Below are 20,428 nucleotides of genomic sequence, written 5' to 3'. Positions count from 1 at the left end.
AGCAGCTCTAATTAAAGACAAACATGAGGCAATGTGGGCTAAATGCGCTGCTCTGAAGAGACACGCTCATGTTCAGTGGTGTTCAGTGCGCGGTAATGTCTGAGGATGTTTTACAGAAACGCTGCACATCATAAGGTGGCAGCTGAGATGCAGCGAGGCCTTCAGGACATCATGGGATCCGCTCTCTCGGGAGTTCTTGTACGAGATTCTCGAGCCGCTGACATCATGATCTATTTCTGGCTCTCAAGTGGGGCATTCAGAAGCTAAAAGGTACCCATTAATGGGCACCAGCTGCACGGGCGAATGAAAAACACCAGTCTGTGTCAGAAACTCGGTCTTAAGAGCCGAATCCAGCTGCCAGATTGAAAAGAAATCAAATTACTGCTTGTCATTTAGGCCATGTCTTCAGGATATTGTTTGTCAGAAATGAATGTCAGTCTAATTTCCCATCAGTCAGAGTACGTTTGCTGTAGTGTAACAGTGAGAAAACGTCTCGGCTTGTTAGAAAGGGGGGAAAAAACGAGCTGTCAGTGGCCACAAACGGAGCATCCGAGGAGGAAATGTTTCGCAACAATGGAGCTTGGAGAAATAGACGTAGTGGTTTTCGAACGCAGGATTACATTTCCAGGTCGGCACTGCGAGGAGCACTAAGTATTGGTCATAACCTCATTTCACTCTGCCTCGCATAAGTGGCTCTCAAGGGACCGGCCGTCTAATTCAAAGCCAGCGACCAGCGCGAGGATATATGCGAGCGTGTAACTGGCTGTGTGTCGAGGCGCGGACTGGACGCGCTCGTCTGTGGATACAAAGTATTTCTGTATTCCTTGCCTCAGGGTCTGAGTCATGCCAAAGTTCTACCCGCTGTGATGTAAACTCTAACACGAGCCTCCATCCTGCTGAAGTCCCTATCACAAATATATATACTCAGAGATGACAGCAAATGCTTTGTGGAAACTGAAGAACTGCTTGTAATTAAGAACAACCTGCACATCCTGGAAGCTTGACTATGATCAGAGGTAGTTTTTATCGTGGGTTTGGGAGTGGAGGAGCAGAGAGAATCACTCCCATGATTCCCCGTCCAGTCTCGACATCATCTTTGGTATACAATCTCACTAAAGGAAAATGTTTGACCGTATGGATCAATCACAGTTTAAAGATTTGAGGTTTGAGGCGCCTTGCTCTACCCCCCCTCCCCCCCTGCAGGTTCTTCCCCTGCTCATCTCTCCAAAAATGTGTCAGAAGTGGAGACATTTTTTTTTTAAATATTGATGTATGAAGAAAAAAAGATATTAAAAATGAATACTTCGAATCTGCCAACTAAAAGCATCAGCTTAGCAGTACCAAATATTTCATTCTACAACTGGCTCTGTGATGCTTGAGTAATTACTCCCCGTCTGTCTCCACAATACTGCAGACATGGAATGACTCATCGGTATCACCCATTCAAAATTCTACTCCAACATGAGAAGCTTTTTGTGATCCATGGTATCATAACTGATCAGGGTTTTTAGTGATTTATTTTATTTTTTTCAAAATGAGATGACAATTTTCAAGCTTCATTGATTTTTTTTTTTTTCCTACAAAAATCTCTTCCCGAATGTTTATGAATACCATAAGATTGCAAGGGAAGATGACAAACGCATGATACACAACACGTCCAGTGTTACAGTACCGACTTTACAAAGACTGCACTGTGTTCTGTTTGGTCGATAAACGTTTTCAAATTACATTTCATTTATTTTCAAAGGCATTTTGAGATGCGTCCTTAAGGCCATCTAACGTAAACTAAATTGGATGATATTTCCATAACGAGTCATTCTGTGATACATAAATGTCCCGGTTTGAACGCATACTGAATGTGCTTACGACCAAGTCAGGAAAAACTGACGCTTACACAGACACACATAGTACGCTTTGATATCTGATGCTCCACATCGCCAAGGACAGCACATACTCCTGCAGATTAACATCTCTAGAAAGAAAGAAGAATGGGGTATCAGTCCTTTTGTTAATTCAAATGTCAGTCTTCAGTCAGTTATGTTTCTCTAAAGCCGAAAGTAAACCAAGACTTAACTAGCTTCAAGCAGGGGTTGCAAAGTTGGGATCAGCGCAAGCTACGTGTGTACAATTTCTCAAAGCAAAGTTAAGACCAAAGTAAAAGAAGTACTCTGACGAGTTACATTTATTTCCTAAGTTTTAGATCTTAAACTTGATCTTTTAATAGATTTTAACCCTCAGTTAAATCTTTGACTTGACAGAGAAGCCGTATTCTAGCAGCGGCTGTCGCCTTGTTAGCCTGATCTACTGTGCTCTTACTCCCCGACTTTACAGCGCTCTGGTGCCCAACTGTGCTGTTCATTAGAGAGCTAATTACATCTGCAGGAGATCTTTCTGCACTGTCTCGTCACCCCGGAGTGTCTGATCAGAACCCCTTCCTCATCCTTCCTTTCTTTGTTTGTCTCCTGTGACAAACCCACAGCCAGTCTGCAAGTCAATCCAGCGGCGGGACTAAGGCGCTAGCAGCTAGCATGATTCATCAGCAGGGCTTGAGCCGCCTCTCTCTATAATCACAGCCTTAACTTTCAAATGTATTGATCAAGAATCTCTGTCAGAGGAATTACAGACACCTGATGCGGACAGAGTTTGCCAAGGGCTGAGACTCTGCCAATGAGGACGAGATTAGGGAAGAATTATGGGAGGAGAGGAAAAAAGCAAGGCATCAGGGGTAAAACTGAGGACGATAGCTTGTAAGTCAACGCTTGCGAGACACAAAAATACACTACTTCCATCCATCAATTCACAAGTTTATAAGATGTGAACCATGCCAAGAGCATGGTCAGCAACTCTCACAAATTTCTTATTCTTATTTTCTGAATCTCACACTTCAGCCTACAGGAAGGCTGTATTTTGAGTATCAGGATGTAATTTGTAGCTATTTAGGCTTCTGAAGTTAAAGACAGACACGTAGACTTTTGTGAAGCCGACTCTTGTTTGTAACCTTCTCCTCTGACCGCACATCTAGCCTGCAGGCGGCGTGAACAGGGGCACAAGCAATAACAGTAATCATGGAAAATCATGTGCTGCTCTGGCGGAGGAGACCAGCTGACTGGCTGACTGTCGGAGCCCCCTCGAGGTCCTCCTGTATAAGCGAACAGAGAGACAGGGAGGGGGTGGACGGAGAAGGGAAGAAAAAAAAAAGATCAGAAAGCAAAGACGGGAAGGATTCACCTCCCATCCCTTCTCATCGCCACGCTTAGTCATCTTCGTTTCCACATTCTGCCCTTGATGGGGGAGCTTCACCGTCTCTGCTTCCCCCACCCATCGCAATGCAATCCTTTCCTCAGTCGAAACCACCCCTGTGAAGTCCACACAGTGGTACAGTCCATGACTACAAACACTCTTTTGCCTTTAAGAAAAGATGGGAGGACATGGCCGTACGTCTGTGGCCTGACTCTTTGACGAATGTTCCTGTCACGGATGATTAATAAACAGAGGGGTGAAGGGGTGGATCATTGACTTAAAACAGGGTGCTAATGACCAGACACCACACATCTACACAGCGCTCACCCTTTAGATAAATCCACTACCACACTAATTACTGATCTGTAAATGAAACTGTAATTGCTTTACGAAATCAAAGAATGCTTTAACCTCAATCATCCTTTTGAATGAAACACACTGCACTGGGGTGTTTTTTTTTTGTTTTTTTTCCCAGTGAAGCCAGTATGACGGTCAAGAATGAGGAAACCACAGATCAATGGGCTGCTCTGTACATTAATCTAGTGCAGTCTGAGCTTTCATTACAACATCAGCGTGCGAATGATCAATGGACTGGTATCTCATTACTGTCTGGGCGAGCCGAGGAGGCACTGGGATCAACGTCTGGGAACGATGTCGGTCCTGAACCTCCAATCGGAGAGATTTACCAACTACATAGAATTCACGGCCCGAGAAAATGTGATGAAAGAAACCCCAGCAGTGCGTTTAACTTAGATTTACAAATTTTGGTCGGATAAGCTTTTATGTCAGGACTTACAAATAAGCATCTTGGAGGTTGTGATTTATTCAAAGGCCAACATAGACACATGTGTCATGGACATTTTTTTATGCATTTAGAAAAACAAAACGGTGAAAATAAAGACTCAAACTGTTAACATGTGAAACGAATGTCAAATCGATCTGTATTGTACGACTCAAACGTAGATCTGTTGTTCTGGAATGACAACAGCTTTGTTCCAGTGCTAGGATCAACACGAGCAGAGGCAGCTGATGAGAACATTATCTCGAGCAGCAGCCTCCATGAGACTACGTTTGGCATCAGTAAATAAACAGAGGAAGGGGGGGAGGGAGGAGAGAGACGGCTCCCCGAGGCCCCTCGGGGCCCTCAGAGTACAGTAACGCACAGCTGAGTGCTCCAGAGAATGCTGCTTGTCTGCCAGCTCGCCTGCCTGTGCCACAGTACAGGGGTTGATGGGGGGGATGGGAGGAGGGTCACATCATGTGTGCTTGCCGCTTCAGGCTTCGGGTTGTCCACGCACTCTTCACATATTACCCCCCCTACGTTTCTCTAAACGGAGCCCTTTGAATACGAGTGGGAAGTCTTTCTGCGAGCAGGGGTTACATCAGAGCCACGTTAGCCGAGGAAACAAGCCAGAATAATGCAAGACATGGGGAAAAACAGCCAGCTTTCAGATGACAGTGGTGTGTCTCATTTCCCACAGAGGCTTAGAGTTAGAGGCAAGTACAAATTGCTCATCGTGTGCAGTGAAACGCATGTTGCATCAGTAGCAGAGAGGTAGCTCTGGGTAAAACAGGAAACACTCTCTATGAAGGCTGTGTGCAGTGTTTCATAGAAGAATTCATAGTAAAAGTAAATGCATTCATAATGCTTTCTTTGCGTTTTAATGCACACTATCAACAGCCATAAAGACATGGATGCTTCTTTGTCTTCTTCTCATTTAAAAGTAGAGGATAACTTGTTGGCTTATGACTTTCATTACATGGAAACAATCATTGGTTGTAAGGGCAAATTATATGTTACATTTGTCCATGCAGATCCATTATCTATGTTAAGCATGGTATATTCTACAACATAGCCAGATTTCCTTCTTCCTCTGTAAGAAGTGAAATTCAGATTTCTGGATAGTTATAAAGATCATCTTACATTTTTTGTGATCAAATGTTTTTTTATTTGAACAATGGAGGCATAACATTGTAAATCAAAGCAAACCATCAAGTCTGTTTCCTCCTTTCTCTTACATTTCAAAATGGCACGCACGTGGAAGTTGAAGTACTGGGTGCTGAACAAAAAACATCCAGAGTGAGAAAAATACTGAATCCGCACACCAGATGCTGCTCATTTAAATCACACTAAACTACAACAGGTAACGTTTCGGGCCCCATCAGACATGAACAGGTGAATGGACACACCTCCACATATACAACCTCCGAGGCCACCCGACAGGTCATGTGATAATACAAAAAAAAGGTTCATGTTAAAGGTCCACAAGACCTACACATAGAAACTGCAAGTACAGATAGTATTTTACATGAATGGTGGGAAAGTAAAAGCTAAATGGCATTTTTTTTTCTTGCAGTGACTACGGGTCACAACTTGAGTCGTTCATATCTGAATAGCTTTTTGAAGGAGTGAGGTGAAATCGTGTCACCTGTCAAGCCTGCAAAATATCTTCCAAATATGTTCGAATGTGACACGTTGTACTGTGTACACTAGCCGAGTCAAGTAGAAATGGGTCACTTTGTAACAAAATGTCCCGATGCAAGGAGAGAGAAGACGAGGGACAGTGGGTGAGAAAAGGGAGGCATTTGAGTGGAAGGACAGGGGGGGAACTGTTGGACCGTTGTGCATGTAAAGGGGGAAGCGATGTTGCCTGCAGGCGTCAAACGGGGACGGCGAATGTCACTCCGATCAGTCGAAAGTGTTGTGACGAGCAGCGGAGCCCTGACCTCTGATGGAGGGGGGGGGGGGGGGGGGGGGGGGGAGACGGAGAAGAAGAGGGAGACACAAGGCACAACAGAAAAGGCAGTGACAGCAGAAACAGAGAGAGAGAGAGAGGGAGGGGGGAAAGGAGAAACAAGACGGGAGTTTGTGGTGGCCCGACGCCTAATCCTGCCAACGCTCGCGGCCTCGGGAACAGAGGAGTGATATCAGTAAAGACACATTCACAGCCTGCCTATCGCCTAAATGAGGCCATTTCTGTCTTTTTAAAAAAAACAAGCTCTGCCTCTGCTGTTTCTCTTTCTCCTCCATCATCACCACCACCTCCTCTGCAATCCCCGAGTGGAGAAAGACCTGGGAGCTATCTATTGCCCTCTTTTAAAATCACACTAAATGATTATCTGAGCACTGATCCACACGTCTGGTGCCCCAGAATCACTGCTTAACTACATCTGTGGTAAAGGAGTCCTCTTATTAAAGAGATGTTGAATGGAGTAAAGTCAGTACAGCCTCAGAAAGAACAAAAAATAACAGAGGCGAGCTGATTCTTATTGGTGTCCACAACGTCCGTTAGCTTTAGCATATCAGCTAGCTATAACACTATATGATTACCAAGCTTTATTAGCCTCTTCATAAACCATTACGAGTGCTTTGTTGGTATAATACAGGCCAGTAAGATGCCATCAAATTGATAAATGGACTCATTTATGCCGAGGTGTCAGTACGGGGATCCTTAATGCACCAGTGACATCTTATTTAAGCCGTGTGCCAGGAGAGGCACCACAACAGTACGTCATCTCTGTCATCACACAATGACAACCAATACATCACCACAGCGTCACCACCGAGCCTCTACTGCCAGTGGACATCAATGAAAATGTCTGATAATGAAAATGTTATTTCACTTTGACAGGCCGTGGGCGCTTTGACTGGAAGTGAAGAGGTGGGAACGTTTGGATGGATTTAAACTCCCGATTCAAAAGAATTGGAACGGACCAGTAAAGGCAAATAAAAATTAAGCATTATTTATCCAGGTAGAAGTAGTTGTTGTTTGTGCTGACAAATTCCTAGTAAATATGTTGGAACTTAAAAATCATGTCAGAAAACAGAACGTCATATATGTCATGACATAGTTGGACTTTTGCTTCTTGACACATATAAAAAAAGAAGTTCAGATACTATATAAGGAGAGGAGATTTGTGTCTTCTTCTTCTTCTTATTGTGTCTATGATCTTTGAACGGCTTTTTGTAGTGCTTAGGTTTCTCCTTTTTGTCTTGTACTCTCAGCGGTGTATTATGTTCACTTCTGTGGAGGATAAAAGGCTAAAGTAGGAGCTGGAGACCACGTTACCCAGAGTTCAGACCTGCAGTCTGATAACAGAGATGAAAACAGAAACTGGTAACTGATTCTTTTGCTACATCTTACAACGATCTTGTTAACAGCCGAGTGAGGAGGTTTGTAAGTAGGTTAATTCAAATTATTCAAAAGAGCGTGGGGCCAGATGGGGAAAAAAGACATTTACAAAAAAAATAAAAAATTCTGGAAAAGTTCAAAATTGTGAGACCATTAAATTTAGAATTTCAAATCCCCTTTTAAGCGGTGCTGTTAGAACTGCTAGAGCACATAAACGCCACTACAGACACAGTGTGTAGCTGCTGAAGATTATGGTAGTGACGGCGGGCGCCGCCTGCAAACAAAGGCCTCCCCTCTCCACCGGCAAACCTCCAGTGTGTTCCGGAAACGGAGCAAGGCGTACGCGTGACGAGAATTACTGACACACTTTTGGAAAGTGCTAATCTCCGCTTACTGGTGGGAATTATTGAGAAGGATTTCTGTCTTTTGATTTCCACATTTTTTGGAACAGAAATAACAAAGCAGACCAAAAATATAGCTCCGCATATCTATGATGCCTTAGTGATTTGGCTACAAACACGAGCAAGCTGGCAGATTAGTACAACAAACATGGTTACATGTAGACCAACTGTTAAGATCTGCCTTTTGAATTGCTACTTATTATCAGGGGGTTTTGGGTCTATCCAATCCATATGAGGGCTGATTAAAGAGCAGTACATGAATACTACATCCAAAAACAAAGGCCTTCTACACCAACTAATTTGCTGTCTTTGGTCAAAAATGGAGTCCAACTGGTAATTAGCTAAATCAACACACCACTTCCAAAATGTTTAAAAGGAAGGGAAATTTATGCAAATGTGATGCTGAGAATGATACAAACTCTCTAAAAATCATGTGCATGGTTTAATTTGTTAGTCCAGAGTTAGCTGGAGTCACTGAGTTGGAAAAAAACCTTTAAAGTAATGATGCACAGTGGTTGTGCCGTGTTCATTTATAAACTGATGAAGTGTCAATCGAAGGGAAAAGAAGGCTTTCTGCCCTCCGATGCTCATATCACAATCACAGTTCATCCAGTAAAAGCTTTTTGAGGAATTCGAATGAAATACAAAGTGATCAGTCCTCGTACTTTTAGCGTAAAAAAAGGCAAGAAAACAGCAAATCTGGAGGTTTCAGTCAACTCTGAAGTGAAGATGAGCCATGTGCACAAAATAAATCATGCAAAAGCCGTTTCATACAGCACTTTAGACAACCACAAAACATTCCTTCTGAATTATATTCACACACAGACACAGTAAATCATAGTTTGACATCTTGCATGGTGGCACATACCAATCAGCTGCACCAAACAAGTTCGCTTTCAGCACTCCAGTCTCGATACACTCAAATGAATAACCCTTTGAAGGGAAGGAATAACCACTAAAAACCATGAAAAGTGAGATTTCTGTCACCAACCTGTGGCAGGGCGGAGCTGAGCTGGCGTTGGAGCGAGTCTCGGTCGTAGATGACGTCCTGAAGGTGCTGCTGGGAAAGTCCCAGGCTCTCCTGGGTTTCCCTCAGCGTGTCCAGGAGCCGGTCCCTCTCGTCCAACATGTTGACCATCAGCTGCTCAAAGTGGGAGTCCGGGTCTGAGGCGCTGCTCTGAGAGCCGCGTTGACTCAGCGCCGTGTCCTCGCTGATGGTGGGCATCACCTCGCACATCATCTTGGCACTAGACCAGAGAGATTAGACATGGCATGACAGGGTTGCTGCAAACTGTTTAAAATCAAATGTAAGAATTCTTCAGGCCAATCAAAGACAAATTGTGCAAAAATATAATATATTAATATAATATATATAGCATGTCTTCTAAAAAAATTCTGTTAATTTTCACAACAAGTCAACCTGAAGGCATTAACAATATATATAACACTTACTCGAGAGTGTAGACAAGAGTATTCAGTTATGTCTCAATGGTAACCAAAATTGAAGACGTCGCAAGTAAAATAAGACTTTTGAAGTAATTAATGAAAATGTATATTATTTCACAAAAAAAAGTAAATTTGAGACTATTAAAGGATCAGGTAGGAACCCTATTACACAGCTGTGTTGAATACTGCAATCACATCGGTTAATTCAGCTTTCCGAGAGTCTGTTTTTTTTTGTTGTAGTTTAATGTAGTTCCCTTACATTTCAGAGTGTTTGTGTATCACTGGCGCAGAAATCGGATATTTTTGAGAGTACCGGCCGATGACGATCATGGCAGAATGGGCTCGGCGCTGTTTCTATATACTGATGTGTCTCTGTGACCAGTCCTGACACACTTGGAGCCGTGCTCAGTGTCATCCCAGCATTCAAAGCTGCAGAGACATCTTGGGAGGCTGGGCGTTCTGCCCCAGATTTCACGCTTGTGCTGCTTAATGGACAGTTGCATAATACACCATATCTATGTTATAGTGGATATGTTAAGCAATATCCCCCCCCCCCCCCCCCCCAGTTTCCCCTGAGGGACCTCAGAGAGCCTCAGGAGGAGCTGTGCTTACTGACAGACGGTGGTTTGTGGTTTAAAGCCTGGTTTGCATCGATACACGTCAGAGTTATCTGATTGGGCAAGCCGAGCTTAGCTTTCAAACGAGATGGGTTATAGATTTATGGAGTCGAGCTTGATGGAAAGCAAGAGAGAAAAATTAATTATTTAATAGAAGAAAAAAAAAAAGTGCATTAATTGTTCCTAACTTTTTGTGTTCTGACATCATCGTAATTGTAAGCCACAGTTGTCTTTTTTACTTTTTAATTCCGATTAAGACCAAGCCAGTAACAAGGAATTACACATTTTGTTCAGAATTGTAAAATGATGCTACTCTAGCATCGCTTTTAATTATGACGACATCGCTGATGTCAAAAGCACAAGTGTCCAAAGTTCACCATCAGCTGCATTAATTCAGAAGTCTAACAGTACTTCTAACACTGATAGATGATAATCACGTCACTGCTCAGTTAGCAGTGTGCCAGGTTTTCCCTGAGAGAGATTTCAGTGTGCTTTGGTCCAGACTTTGTCTCCTCTGGGTGGGTTCGAATGCCAGGTCTGTGTCTCAGCATGTTCTGGCAGTAAGACGGGGTCTCCCATCTTTTCTCCAGGCACCCATCCAGATTCTCACCAGTTCACCATTCAGCCACCACTCGCTGCCGTTTAGACCTGAGAGAGCGAGCCCTGTGTGCTGCGCTGCACGTGCCAGCCTTCGCAAAGAGAGCAGGCCAAACCCGGCTGACAGACCGCGACGTGAGCCCTGCATTTCAAGTAGAAGGAAGTGATTTTTTCCTCTGGGCTCCACTGGTTCGATACTTCAGTTGTTGTGCACAAGAAGGTGGGTGCGTAAAAAAAATCCATAAGAGGAAAGAATCTGAGAGCTAATATCCAAAACAAACTTTGGGCAAAAAGTATTGATGCTGGCTGTAGATATTTGTGATTCTTGTGTTTTTTGGCTGAAAGATAAATCCACACTGGGATAATCTACTTGCTTGACATTCTCTACTTAATGATCAACTTCTTGCAAACTTGTTGTTAGGTTGCCAGACACTTTGTAAATTGGAATTATTTCCCCTATTTTTGTTTTTACAGATATCAGCCTTTCTTTCCACATTCCATTGGTCACAACGTCCCATCTCTCCCCAACACAACAACAAACAAACAAACAAACAAATCAGAGAATTCAAAGTCTATGAAGGAGGATTATTTTTCAACTTCATGGCGAATACAATCCCATTTTGTTCTGTCTCTGAACCGCATGCTTTAATCTCACCGTGACGGCCCCTCTTATAACATCTGTAGCGTCTATGAAAAATCAATAGATACGGAGGAGAAGTGCTTTTGTCTGCTCTCTCGGACACATAATGCCGCCTTCCTAAAAAACTAAAAACAAACCAGGCCACTCAATGAAACGTTTATTGGGTTAATTGAGTGATTCAGGATGGCATCAGGCCTCACTTCTTGGTTGATTCTGGAAAAGGACAGAAGAGCCTGTACGTGCCACTTTAAACATTGCTTCTCCGAAGATGTGGGTATTTTTCTGGGAGATTCTGCCGGTGTCATGCTCATTATTTGAGCTGCAAGTTTCTCTTTAGCACGGAGACGACAGGAATCAGGGATTACAGGTGAGAATTAGTGTAATCGTTGCTATATAAACACTTGTCATCCACAGTATTATCTGCAAACTCTATTTGCCAGCAGGGGTGCAGATGTTGTGCTCAGCGGAAGTGGAAAAAAAACCGACTTCCTCGCTATGAAAAAGCAAATACGACCCCCCCTAGTACAAAAGCCATTTGGCCTGCGAATGTTCATGGAGCCTGGAACAGAACTGATAGGGCGTCGTTCTTTTGCACAGTTCCTCTGCAACGCAACATCACAGCACATTATGATAATGCACACCAGGAAATCTGCCCTCAAATTCATACCAGCGTGTCAGGCTGTGGCTTAGCATAAATACATGTCTAATATAGAATATGTAAGATTTTGATCTGCGAGAATCGCGGGTACTTGTGAGAGAGAAATTGGTGTTGGCAGCGAAAGACTAAGAATGTTGTTTAAACAAGAGAGAGGCTTAAGTGAGTGAATTTAACGCGGCTGGTTAAAGATGTTAAACGCGAGTCGGGAATTTATGCGGGGATCACAGGAGGGGAGAAATAGCAACACACGCTCAATTGAACACATTGTGGGCCGCAGATGCAGGAAGAAGTGCACAGTGACAGACAGGCAGGGATTATTGGGATTCTCTCTCCATGCCATATGCCAATCACTGAATTATTCACAGGGGTAAGAGTGAGGGTTTCCTCCAAATCAGGGCATCAAGTCTAGAGACCCTTGCAGCTTCATATACAAGCTCAGATATCTGGCTCCAGACTGAAGTCTATCAGTCTGGCAGCTGCAGCAGGAAATTGCAGAGAAAACTCCCAACGAGCAGAAATTGAGATGCAACGCTTGATGGCAACTTTGGTCGTTGAAGCTTTCTCCGAGCTTCTACGTAGATCCGTGGAAAACCAACTCGATCCAACTGCTGAAGCTCTGTCTTGCAAGGAATCACATCTTTATTGGACGTGTGGCCTTTTTTTTGATATTCACAAGTGAGAGCTGAAAAACTGGAGACAGAATCTCAAGTTTTGCAAACCTCTCATGCATCAGTCCAAGAGATGCGTATAGTTTGTGTACTTGTCTGATTGTTAACTTTTAAAAAACTTACAAGAATTGTCGAACGCAGACACCCAAATTTGGACGTCCAAAAAGTGTAGGTGGTTTGGGTCCAGACTCTCTATAGTCGACCAACGAGCACTTCAGTCTGACAGCTTTATCATACTGTGTGTGCAATGCACAAATATATCGTAGGAGGTATGAATTTAAAAAACCATGTTATTTGATCATCCATGTACTCCTCCACTTTTCTAGGCTGCCATCATAAAACTTGAGATTCTTTTTATTAAATGTTTCTTTTCATTCCTCCACTGGGCTAATTGTATTCAAGTCTATGTAGCATTTACAGCTAATTCGTCTCTGTAAGATGGCAAACAGTTAAAACTGTCGTAAAGAAAAACAAACCCCTGGTACTTTAGATTTGTGCTGAGTAAAACATAAGCAGGCAGTGAACTATCTACAAGGGCCAGATGTAAATTAAGCCACTTATGGAGAACTCTATTTTTTCCCCCAAGAACAAATCAGCAAAACTGCAGCTAATTTCCTGAATGTCTTCGGTTCATCTCATTAATGGGAACAATTGTGACAGTAGATAAGGAGCAGCATACCAAAAGAAAAGCAGCATGTTCCTCAGCAACGTATGGCGATGCGAGGCAAATTCAGCACAATTCACCACCTGGGAAACATCAAAAAGACGCGCGGCGAGCGAGCAGAATGAGCAGAGGAATGAACACGACGCTCTGCGGCTTTGGAGATAAGCGGTACAACTGAACGCTTGTTGAAATGACTTTGGAGACACTAAAAATAAAACGGCATTATTTAATAGCCCATTATGAGCTTGTTATCCTCAAGCGTGGAATTCTATAACTCATTAAGCAAGGAGATGGTCATTTAGAAAAGAGGAAAAAAAAACAAAAAAAGTAGTCCCCAAAAACAACCATTTGGAAGCTAATCGTATATGAAATTCATCTTTTCAACACCCTGTTAGAGTCCTTCTCTAACATGAGTATTAGACCAGTTGTTAAGACGATAATGCACAAGTAATAGGTTGATTACACATGTCGCTTTGCAGTTGCCAAGGGAGCTGACTGCTGGGAAACTCCGCTCTTAAATAATGTCTGTGTTGGATTTGTTGGCGTGCCACTGAGTGCAAAGTGCACCTACAGACTGCATTGACGAGCAAAAAGGGTAATGGGAAAACTGTTGCATGCTGCTATTTCCCACTATGGCATCCATATACATGAGGCCTGACAGGTGGGGAAATGGTGACGCAGCATTTTTGTGAATGGAAAAGGCCAGATTGTATGTAGTGCAGAGAAATCCCATTCATATGGCGCGCTGCACCAGAGAGACTTCTGACTAACCAGAAGTCAAGAAACCAACCATTCAAGTCTTACCAAAGCAAGCTGCACCGATGATAATGATCAGTGCTTACCAATGTAGATTTGATGCAAACTATCTGGCATTAAACGTACCAATCGGATATTAGCTTGATGCGTAACCAAATAGAAACCAGTCAGCGTCAGACAACTGGCGGTCTCAGCTCACATCATTTGCTAGCCCTGCTAGCATATATCCGGGGCAGACTTTGTGGGCATTCGGTTGGTCCAAGCTGGATTTATCAGTGGTTTGAGTGAGGGACTGGCCAAGGAGACATGCCTCTCTCTCCTCTACGCCATATTAGCTAGGCTAACTTGGCTAAACAAAGCAGCTAAGCTAGCAGCCGTGTGACTCAATTCAGCACTAGCTCGCTAAATAGACAGAATCTACGCTTAATAAAGCAGTTAAGATAGAAACAGTGACAACTTGGCAATTTAAAAGCAGCAGCTAGCTTAATACAGCAGAAGTTTACAAAAGGCAGAGGAAGCTAGGTACAGCTGGGCCTTTTTTTCATAATTCTTGAATATTTTGCACTTGAGGTTCATTTTAAACGCCACAACTGAAAGATAAACATATAACAGCCAATTACTGAATGAAAGAATCTGTAAATAATAAAAAAATGACTGAATGAATATAATATTTACAAAATATAATTTACATGTTTTCTTGTAACATCCTCACGCACACACACACACACACACACACACTCACAGCAGTAAAAATGTGAATGAAGCAGAGCTGGAATGAGGACGGCGAGGGTGTAGAGTTACACTCAGCACGCTGCCATTAGGGAGTCAAGATAGAGAGGGGGCTGTGCATCAATCGTGTGTGTGTGTCCATCACAGTGTGCTCTACCTCCACCTGTGTGCGAGCATCTGGTGCAAGGAAGGAGGATGCATGAGTGTGGGGGTTTCTCTACAGTATGTGTGTCCTCTGGCGCGTGTGTGTGTGTGTGTGTGTGTTGAACTGAGAATAAGTCTGCATGCACAGGAAAGCATGAAAGGATGGCGTGTAGCCTCGAACGTCCCCTGCAGCAAGGTCATGCAAACCATCAATCGATAGAGATTGAATAAGAGCACAAATCGAGGTGAACAAAAAGGCAAGACAGCCCAGGTTGGAGCTGATTTGAAGCGTGCCGCCTGCAACCGCCCACAACATTTCAACTGGACCTTCCTCACTATGTTTTTAAGGTCAATCAAAACAGGCCACAGGTAGCCACCCAGCGGCATGACCCTTAGAGGTAATGGGTGTGCACACCACATATTATGCAAAGGGGTGTGGGAAAATTAAGTATTAACTTAAATGGTTAATGGAGTCTACTTACAGTTTATAACATGTTTCCCGTCTTTTGACCACTCATAGTGCCTTTACACAATATCTCACTGTCACTTATTCACACACTGATTGCAAATGATGCCATGTAAAGTGCCCATCAGTATTAAATGAGCCTATTAATATGTATTCATAAACCGTATACGTGACTCCACCACTGAGTTACAGCCGCCCCAAATATATACACGGAATAATGCACTCTCGAACTGCTGCACAATAAAATGAAATGATCCTTTACTGAGATGTAAATGTTAGTTTACATTGTTTTTAATAATCAGAGAAATGTCCTTACAGCTCTGCCTGCAGCGTTTAGCTTTCTGGATGTGATTTAGGCCAGAAGATGCACGTGTCTCTTCATTCATCTGAAGCACGGAAAGTGTGGAGCAAATAAGAGGTGTTCTTAAACTCTTCACTTCATGCACGGAAAGAGCCACAGGTAGCTGCTTGTTTTTGCATGAGACTATAGTCACATAAGGCAGCCGGGTTTATTGGCATGGTTGAGGTGCATCGTGGCACAGTCATAGTCAGCAAAGAAAGCATTTAAACAGGAGTGTGCACTCACAGCTTCAGCAAAAAAAAGAAAAAAAAAGAAAACTAATGCAAACTGATGGTTCCAGCTGTTAAAGTTAGATTGACAATTTAAGAGAGAAATCTCAGCTTTGCCTGCTACAACTGATCCCCATTCAGTTATTTAGGCTAAAAGATGTTAGTCTGTGTATGCCATGTCATTCATCTATTTGTCTCAAACATGCAACACGTCTTTCCAAGAAGATGCACCCTGGAACTCTCACTTTATGCACATACAAGTGTTCGCCACAGGTAGCTGCCTCAGTGTTATTTCTCTGCAAACCAGGTGAAGGAGGTAGTGGTTTTCATTGATTCCAATGAAAATGTTCTGTGTTCATTTGCTGTCATGGTTTCAAATGTTGATTGGAAAGCGTCAAATGATGTGTAAATGACCTCAGGGCAGAGATTTAAACCAAGAAAATGCAAACGTGTCTATTTATTCATTCACAACATGGAACGTGTCCATGCTTTTCAATTTTCACTTTATTCACATAGAAGCTCCTGCCACAGGTAGCCACCCCTCTGCATGGCACCTCAAGGTAATTGGTCTGCACACCAGACATATTAGGCAGTGGGGTGTATTTGCACGGTGGCTGTGCATCATGAGAAAGCCAGAAAATTGAACGTTTTGCATTAAAAGAGGGGAGGGGGGGGGTATGTGTGAGCCCTTGCTTGAGCAAAAAATATAGTCCAATTGAAGTGTTTTCATCTTTCTCCAATGTCATGGTTGAAAATGTTTGTTTGATTTTTGAAGATCAGAGGAAGATCCCTCCTGGCTTTGAATGAAGCCGGCACATGTATGTGGGAGCCTTTTCATTCATTCATTCATACATGAGACGGGTAGATGTCACAGAGGCTGCATGCTCACTCTCTCTCTCTCTCTCTGCGTGCATCTCTATAATGTCCCCTAATAATACTGTTTATAGGAGGGGCAGCTGTTCATGCTATGACAGCTCCTCCTTTTACTGATATTAGCCACACACACACACACACACACACACACACACTCACTGACTGCGGCTGTATACACCTCCTCTCATCCTCTGAAATGATAATTGAGGAGAATCCTTGGCTATTGTCTCAAGTGCATTACATCATGCCAGCCTCTCAGTCTGCATCCCGCCCCCCCCCCCCTTTAACTCTCTCCTCTGTTTCTCCGCTGTGACAGCCCCAGCTGTTTGTGTGCCCCCCCCCCCCATTTGTCTTCCTACAGAGCCCCCCCAATGTCAACCACACACACGAAATCTTACATACACCATGCATGCGTCCACCGCCCCCTTGCACCCTCTCCTCCTTCTCCTCAAAATATCAACCTCATGAGTCCAGAGTTGAGGAAGCGAGGGGGGGGCAGAAAATCACCTTGAGGATGCAGGAGGGAGGGCAATGTAGGTCAACGCAAAAAAAAAAAAAAAACCGGCGGCAACAGTGTGCTGCATACTCACAATTTATTCCTTTACTATGACTGGCTGGCAGCGGATCAATGACAACTGCAGTCTCGAGCTATGGCAACCATCAAGCGGACGATACTAGGAGGCTTCTTCAGGGCAAAAAAACGCCGAGGATCCGATAAGGAAGGTGCGGCTGGTCCCCTTTGCGCGCATTGTCCACAAGCAAAAGAGCTGGAATAGTCGCCAAATCAGCCGCGTCGGGTAATGACATCTGATTTCTGGGGGTACACATACACACACACACACTCTCTCTCTCATACACACAACGTAAGCTCTCTCGCGCGCGCACACCGGTGAGGAAATTATGGCACGTTACAAATTCTGCTGCGATAAGCGGAGCTGGAAAAGACCATTGTTGGATACGTCGGAGGGGAGGCGTGCTGAGTCTTAAAGTTGCAGCTGTGCAATTCTTTATTATCCTCAGTGTGTTCAACTATAGTAATAACATCATATTCATGATAATTATTCGATTTATATTTCGACAAAACTTAAGCCTAAGCAAGCTTTTCCCTTGAACAAATGTAAGAAAAATAGTTCCTCATCGTGGTGTCACTGCTATTTTCTATATAATAAATTAAAACAACAGCCAGATGTTTGCTTCTCACTTAAAGCAAGTGAATTGTAGACAAAAATAATAGACGCAAGTTCCCATCCATTAAAGAAACGGTTGTTTTTTTCCCAGGGTCACTGAAGCAGCCTCATTTTACCTCTTCTCTTTCTCACACTTGGGTTGTGCCAGAATCCAAATATTGTATTTAGGATTGTTCTGAATCGCTTTAGTGACATTTAGTCTTGTGTCTCCTGATATTTAGATCTGAGAGTCTCTCTCTTCTCAGATGTCAGGATGAGTGATGGTATTCAAGTTCTCTGAAAGGGGTTTAAATCATTTCAAAATCTAAATCTTTACAAGAGAATATTCATCTTGTCACTGTCTCTTTTTTTTTCTTCTAAATATAGACCATGTTTACCCACACCTATGTCCATACGTTTATGTGGGGCATTTGGGTTAGTTTGTTTAATTATTATTACAGTGTAAGCAGCAGTGGTTACTTATTCTGATCTGATCTGAAAAAAAAATCTTTTCAGATCAGATTTGCACAACTTTCATATGTGCAGTCTGAAACAGGCCACATTTAAAAAGGAATGTGAACAATAGCATGTCTATTACATATGAAATTATGTGTTTTGTTCTTTCAAGGTTTTTCATATGAAAAGTGCTTGGATGGAAAAACTCCTGCTATAAGGTTTCAAACTATAGAATTATGTATGAAACTAAAAGAGATAGGGCAAAGATTTATATTCATGATTTTGAAGTTTGATATAATATTTCAAACTCTGCGAGGGAGGGAGCCACTATTTCTTCGCAGCGAAAGGACTCAGTTGAGGTGGTTCGGGCATCTGATTAGGAGACCTCCAGGACGCCTCCCTTTTTTTCAGGGACGTCTAACTTGGAGGAAAACCCTGGGTAGACGCAAAGTTCCCTGGAGGGATTATGGGGATAGCTCAGAATCCACAATCCAGAAGGAGTTGGAAAATTTAGCTGGAGAGATGGAAGTGCTCTCTCCAACCTTGAATAAGCAGAAGAATTTGAATGGATGGATATATTCAAATCTATCACTACAACTGCATTGAATTGAATCAATATATACAACTGTTTTTCTTTTCCTTTCCCTCATCTACTTATTCATGTAATTCATCTTTGTATTCTTCCATTTGCCACAAGGACGTCTGACACTTTCCTGCCCTTATGAAGGCCCTGCTCCGAGAGGAAGAGAAAATACAAAAGAATGAATGAAGGGAAAAATATTTGCATTCACAACTTCATTAACAAATATTGCTCAAAACGACAGCTGTGATAGCACCAATAATTTATCACCATGTACCTTCACAGTCTGTGAGAAATAACAGCTGAAGGAGGCTCTAAAAGATCACATTTCCCTTCGTCAAGACACAAATGCAGATTTAAATTTGTGTTTTCATTTGCCTAATTGTTTGTTTGGTAGCGATAAATGCTGAGGACACGCTTCTGCAGAGAAAACTGACTCAATGAATCATGATGAACAATAACGCAGCATCTTCAATCCATCATTCTTGTTTTCCAGATAGACTGAATAAACCCTCATGAGTTGAGCCAGTCCTTGGGAGTGATTTTTTCTCTAACTTGGTCTTTTATTATTTAAGACATGAGTGTTTAAGGAGCGGGCTGGGCTCTCTTCGTCTCTCCAGGAAGTTGGCGATAATAAAAAGCGACTCAATGATCGGGTTGGGACTTCAGATGTGATGGTTCGTTTAAAATGTTCTAAAAAATTGCAATCTCTACAGATGTTACGAGACAGGGGAAAAAGTGTGAATCGCAATGGAAGTCTTTAGATTTCCCAATTTAGATGTGTTCTTGTTTGGCCATAAGTTGATATCGGTCTAAACAAGTGATCCAAAAAAAAAAAGTGCTAATTTAACACAGGCAAAACTTAAAGTAACAAGGTCAGGGTGTCAGCTGGAGCTATTGGCGGCATTGAGTTGTGAAATAGTTTAGATCTTTTGTGAAATAATCAGTTCATTAAGCAACCATCGATCTACTGAGTTTTGTAGTTTGACACTTGACACCTTTTTTTAACATGAACATAAACAAATGATTCACCCAAGGCTTAGCAAGAACACCTTAGCATGAAGATGCAATTCTCTCAAACAAGACAGTTTTAAGGAGTCAAATTTGGAAATAGAAATACATTTTCATCGTAGAAAAAATCCCCAAGGAAACATGCTTGAAAGATTTAACTATCATGTGAGTGCCGTTCATTCCTTTTAATGTTTCGTATCACATACATTGCATAAACCTTTCAGGCAAGATTTAAGCTTCTGCTGTTATTTATCAGATCTTCTCACCCGTCCTGAAAACTCCTATTTTGTATCTTTCAAAAGCAGCAGCTGCCCATTTGTGTGCGCTACCAAACCATTTGATGGCTGACCAGTCCCTGTCCATGGTGCTGAATCCAGTATGTTTTCTGTATGTGCTTCCCTACAATGCTGCAAAATGGGGAGTGTGTTTACAATTTCATCAAAAAGCAATGAAAGCAACTGTTTTGCGTTGTGACTTTAAAGCGTTACATGAGCTTTTTTTTAATCATGACATCAAAGATATATGAACTCATGTCCACTTTCACAGAATCCCATCTGTTAGATTTACCTTCCAACTACCTATCACCAGCCAGAACATTTAATTAACTCAAATT

The 20,428-nt window shown here is 42.6% G+C and overlaps 1 protein-coding gene across 3 annotated transcripts in view; it reads right to left on the bottom strand.

The window, feature by feature from the left end:
- Positions 1-17,574, bottom strand: part of ppfia2 (PTPRF interacting protein alpha 2) — a 130,322-nt gene extending 112,748 nt beyond the window's left edge. For 2 of the 3 annotated variants that reach the window (XM_079335539.1, XM_079335540.1), the window contains exons 1-2: positions 17,193-17,566; positions 8,766-9,021 (exon numbers count right to left, since the gene is read on the bottom strand). In XM_079335539.1, the coding sequence (XP_079191665.1) occupies positions 8,766-9,014 (249 nt within the window). In that variant the 5' untranslated portion in view covers positions 9,015-9,021; positions 17,193-17,566. Of the gene's footprint in view, positions 1-8,765; positions 9,022-17,192 lie in introns of all 3 variants that reach the window. The other variant, XR_013778139.1, reaches the window with a different exon arrangement.
- Positions 17,575-20,428: the final 2,854 nt, after the last annotated feature.

Source organism: Symphodus melops, assembly GCF_947650265.1.
Source record: "Symphodus melops genome assembly, chromosome: 22".
Lineage (NCBI taxonomy): Eukaryota > Metazoa > Chordata > Actinopteri > Labriformes > Labridae > Symphodus > Symphodus melops.
The sequence above is the reverse complement of the archived record's forward strand: the minus strand, read 5'-3'. Positions and strand labels throughout refer to the sequence as shown.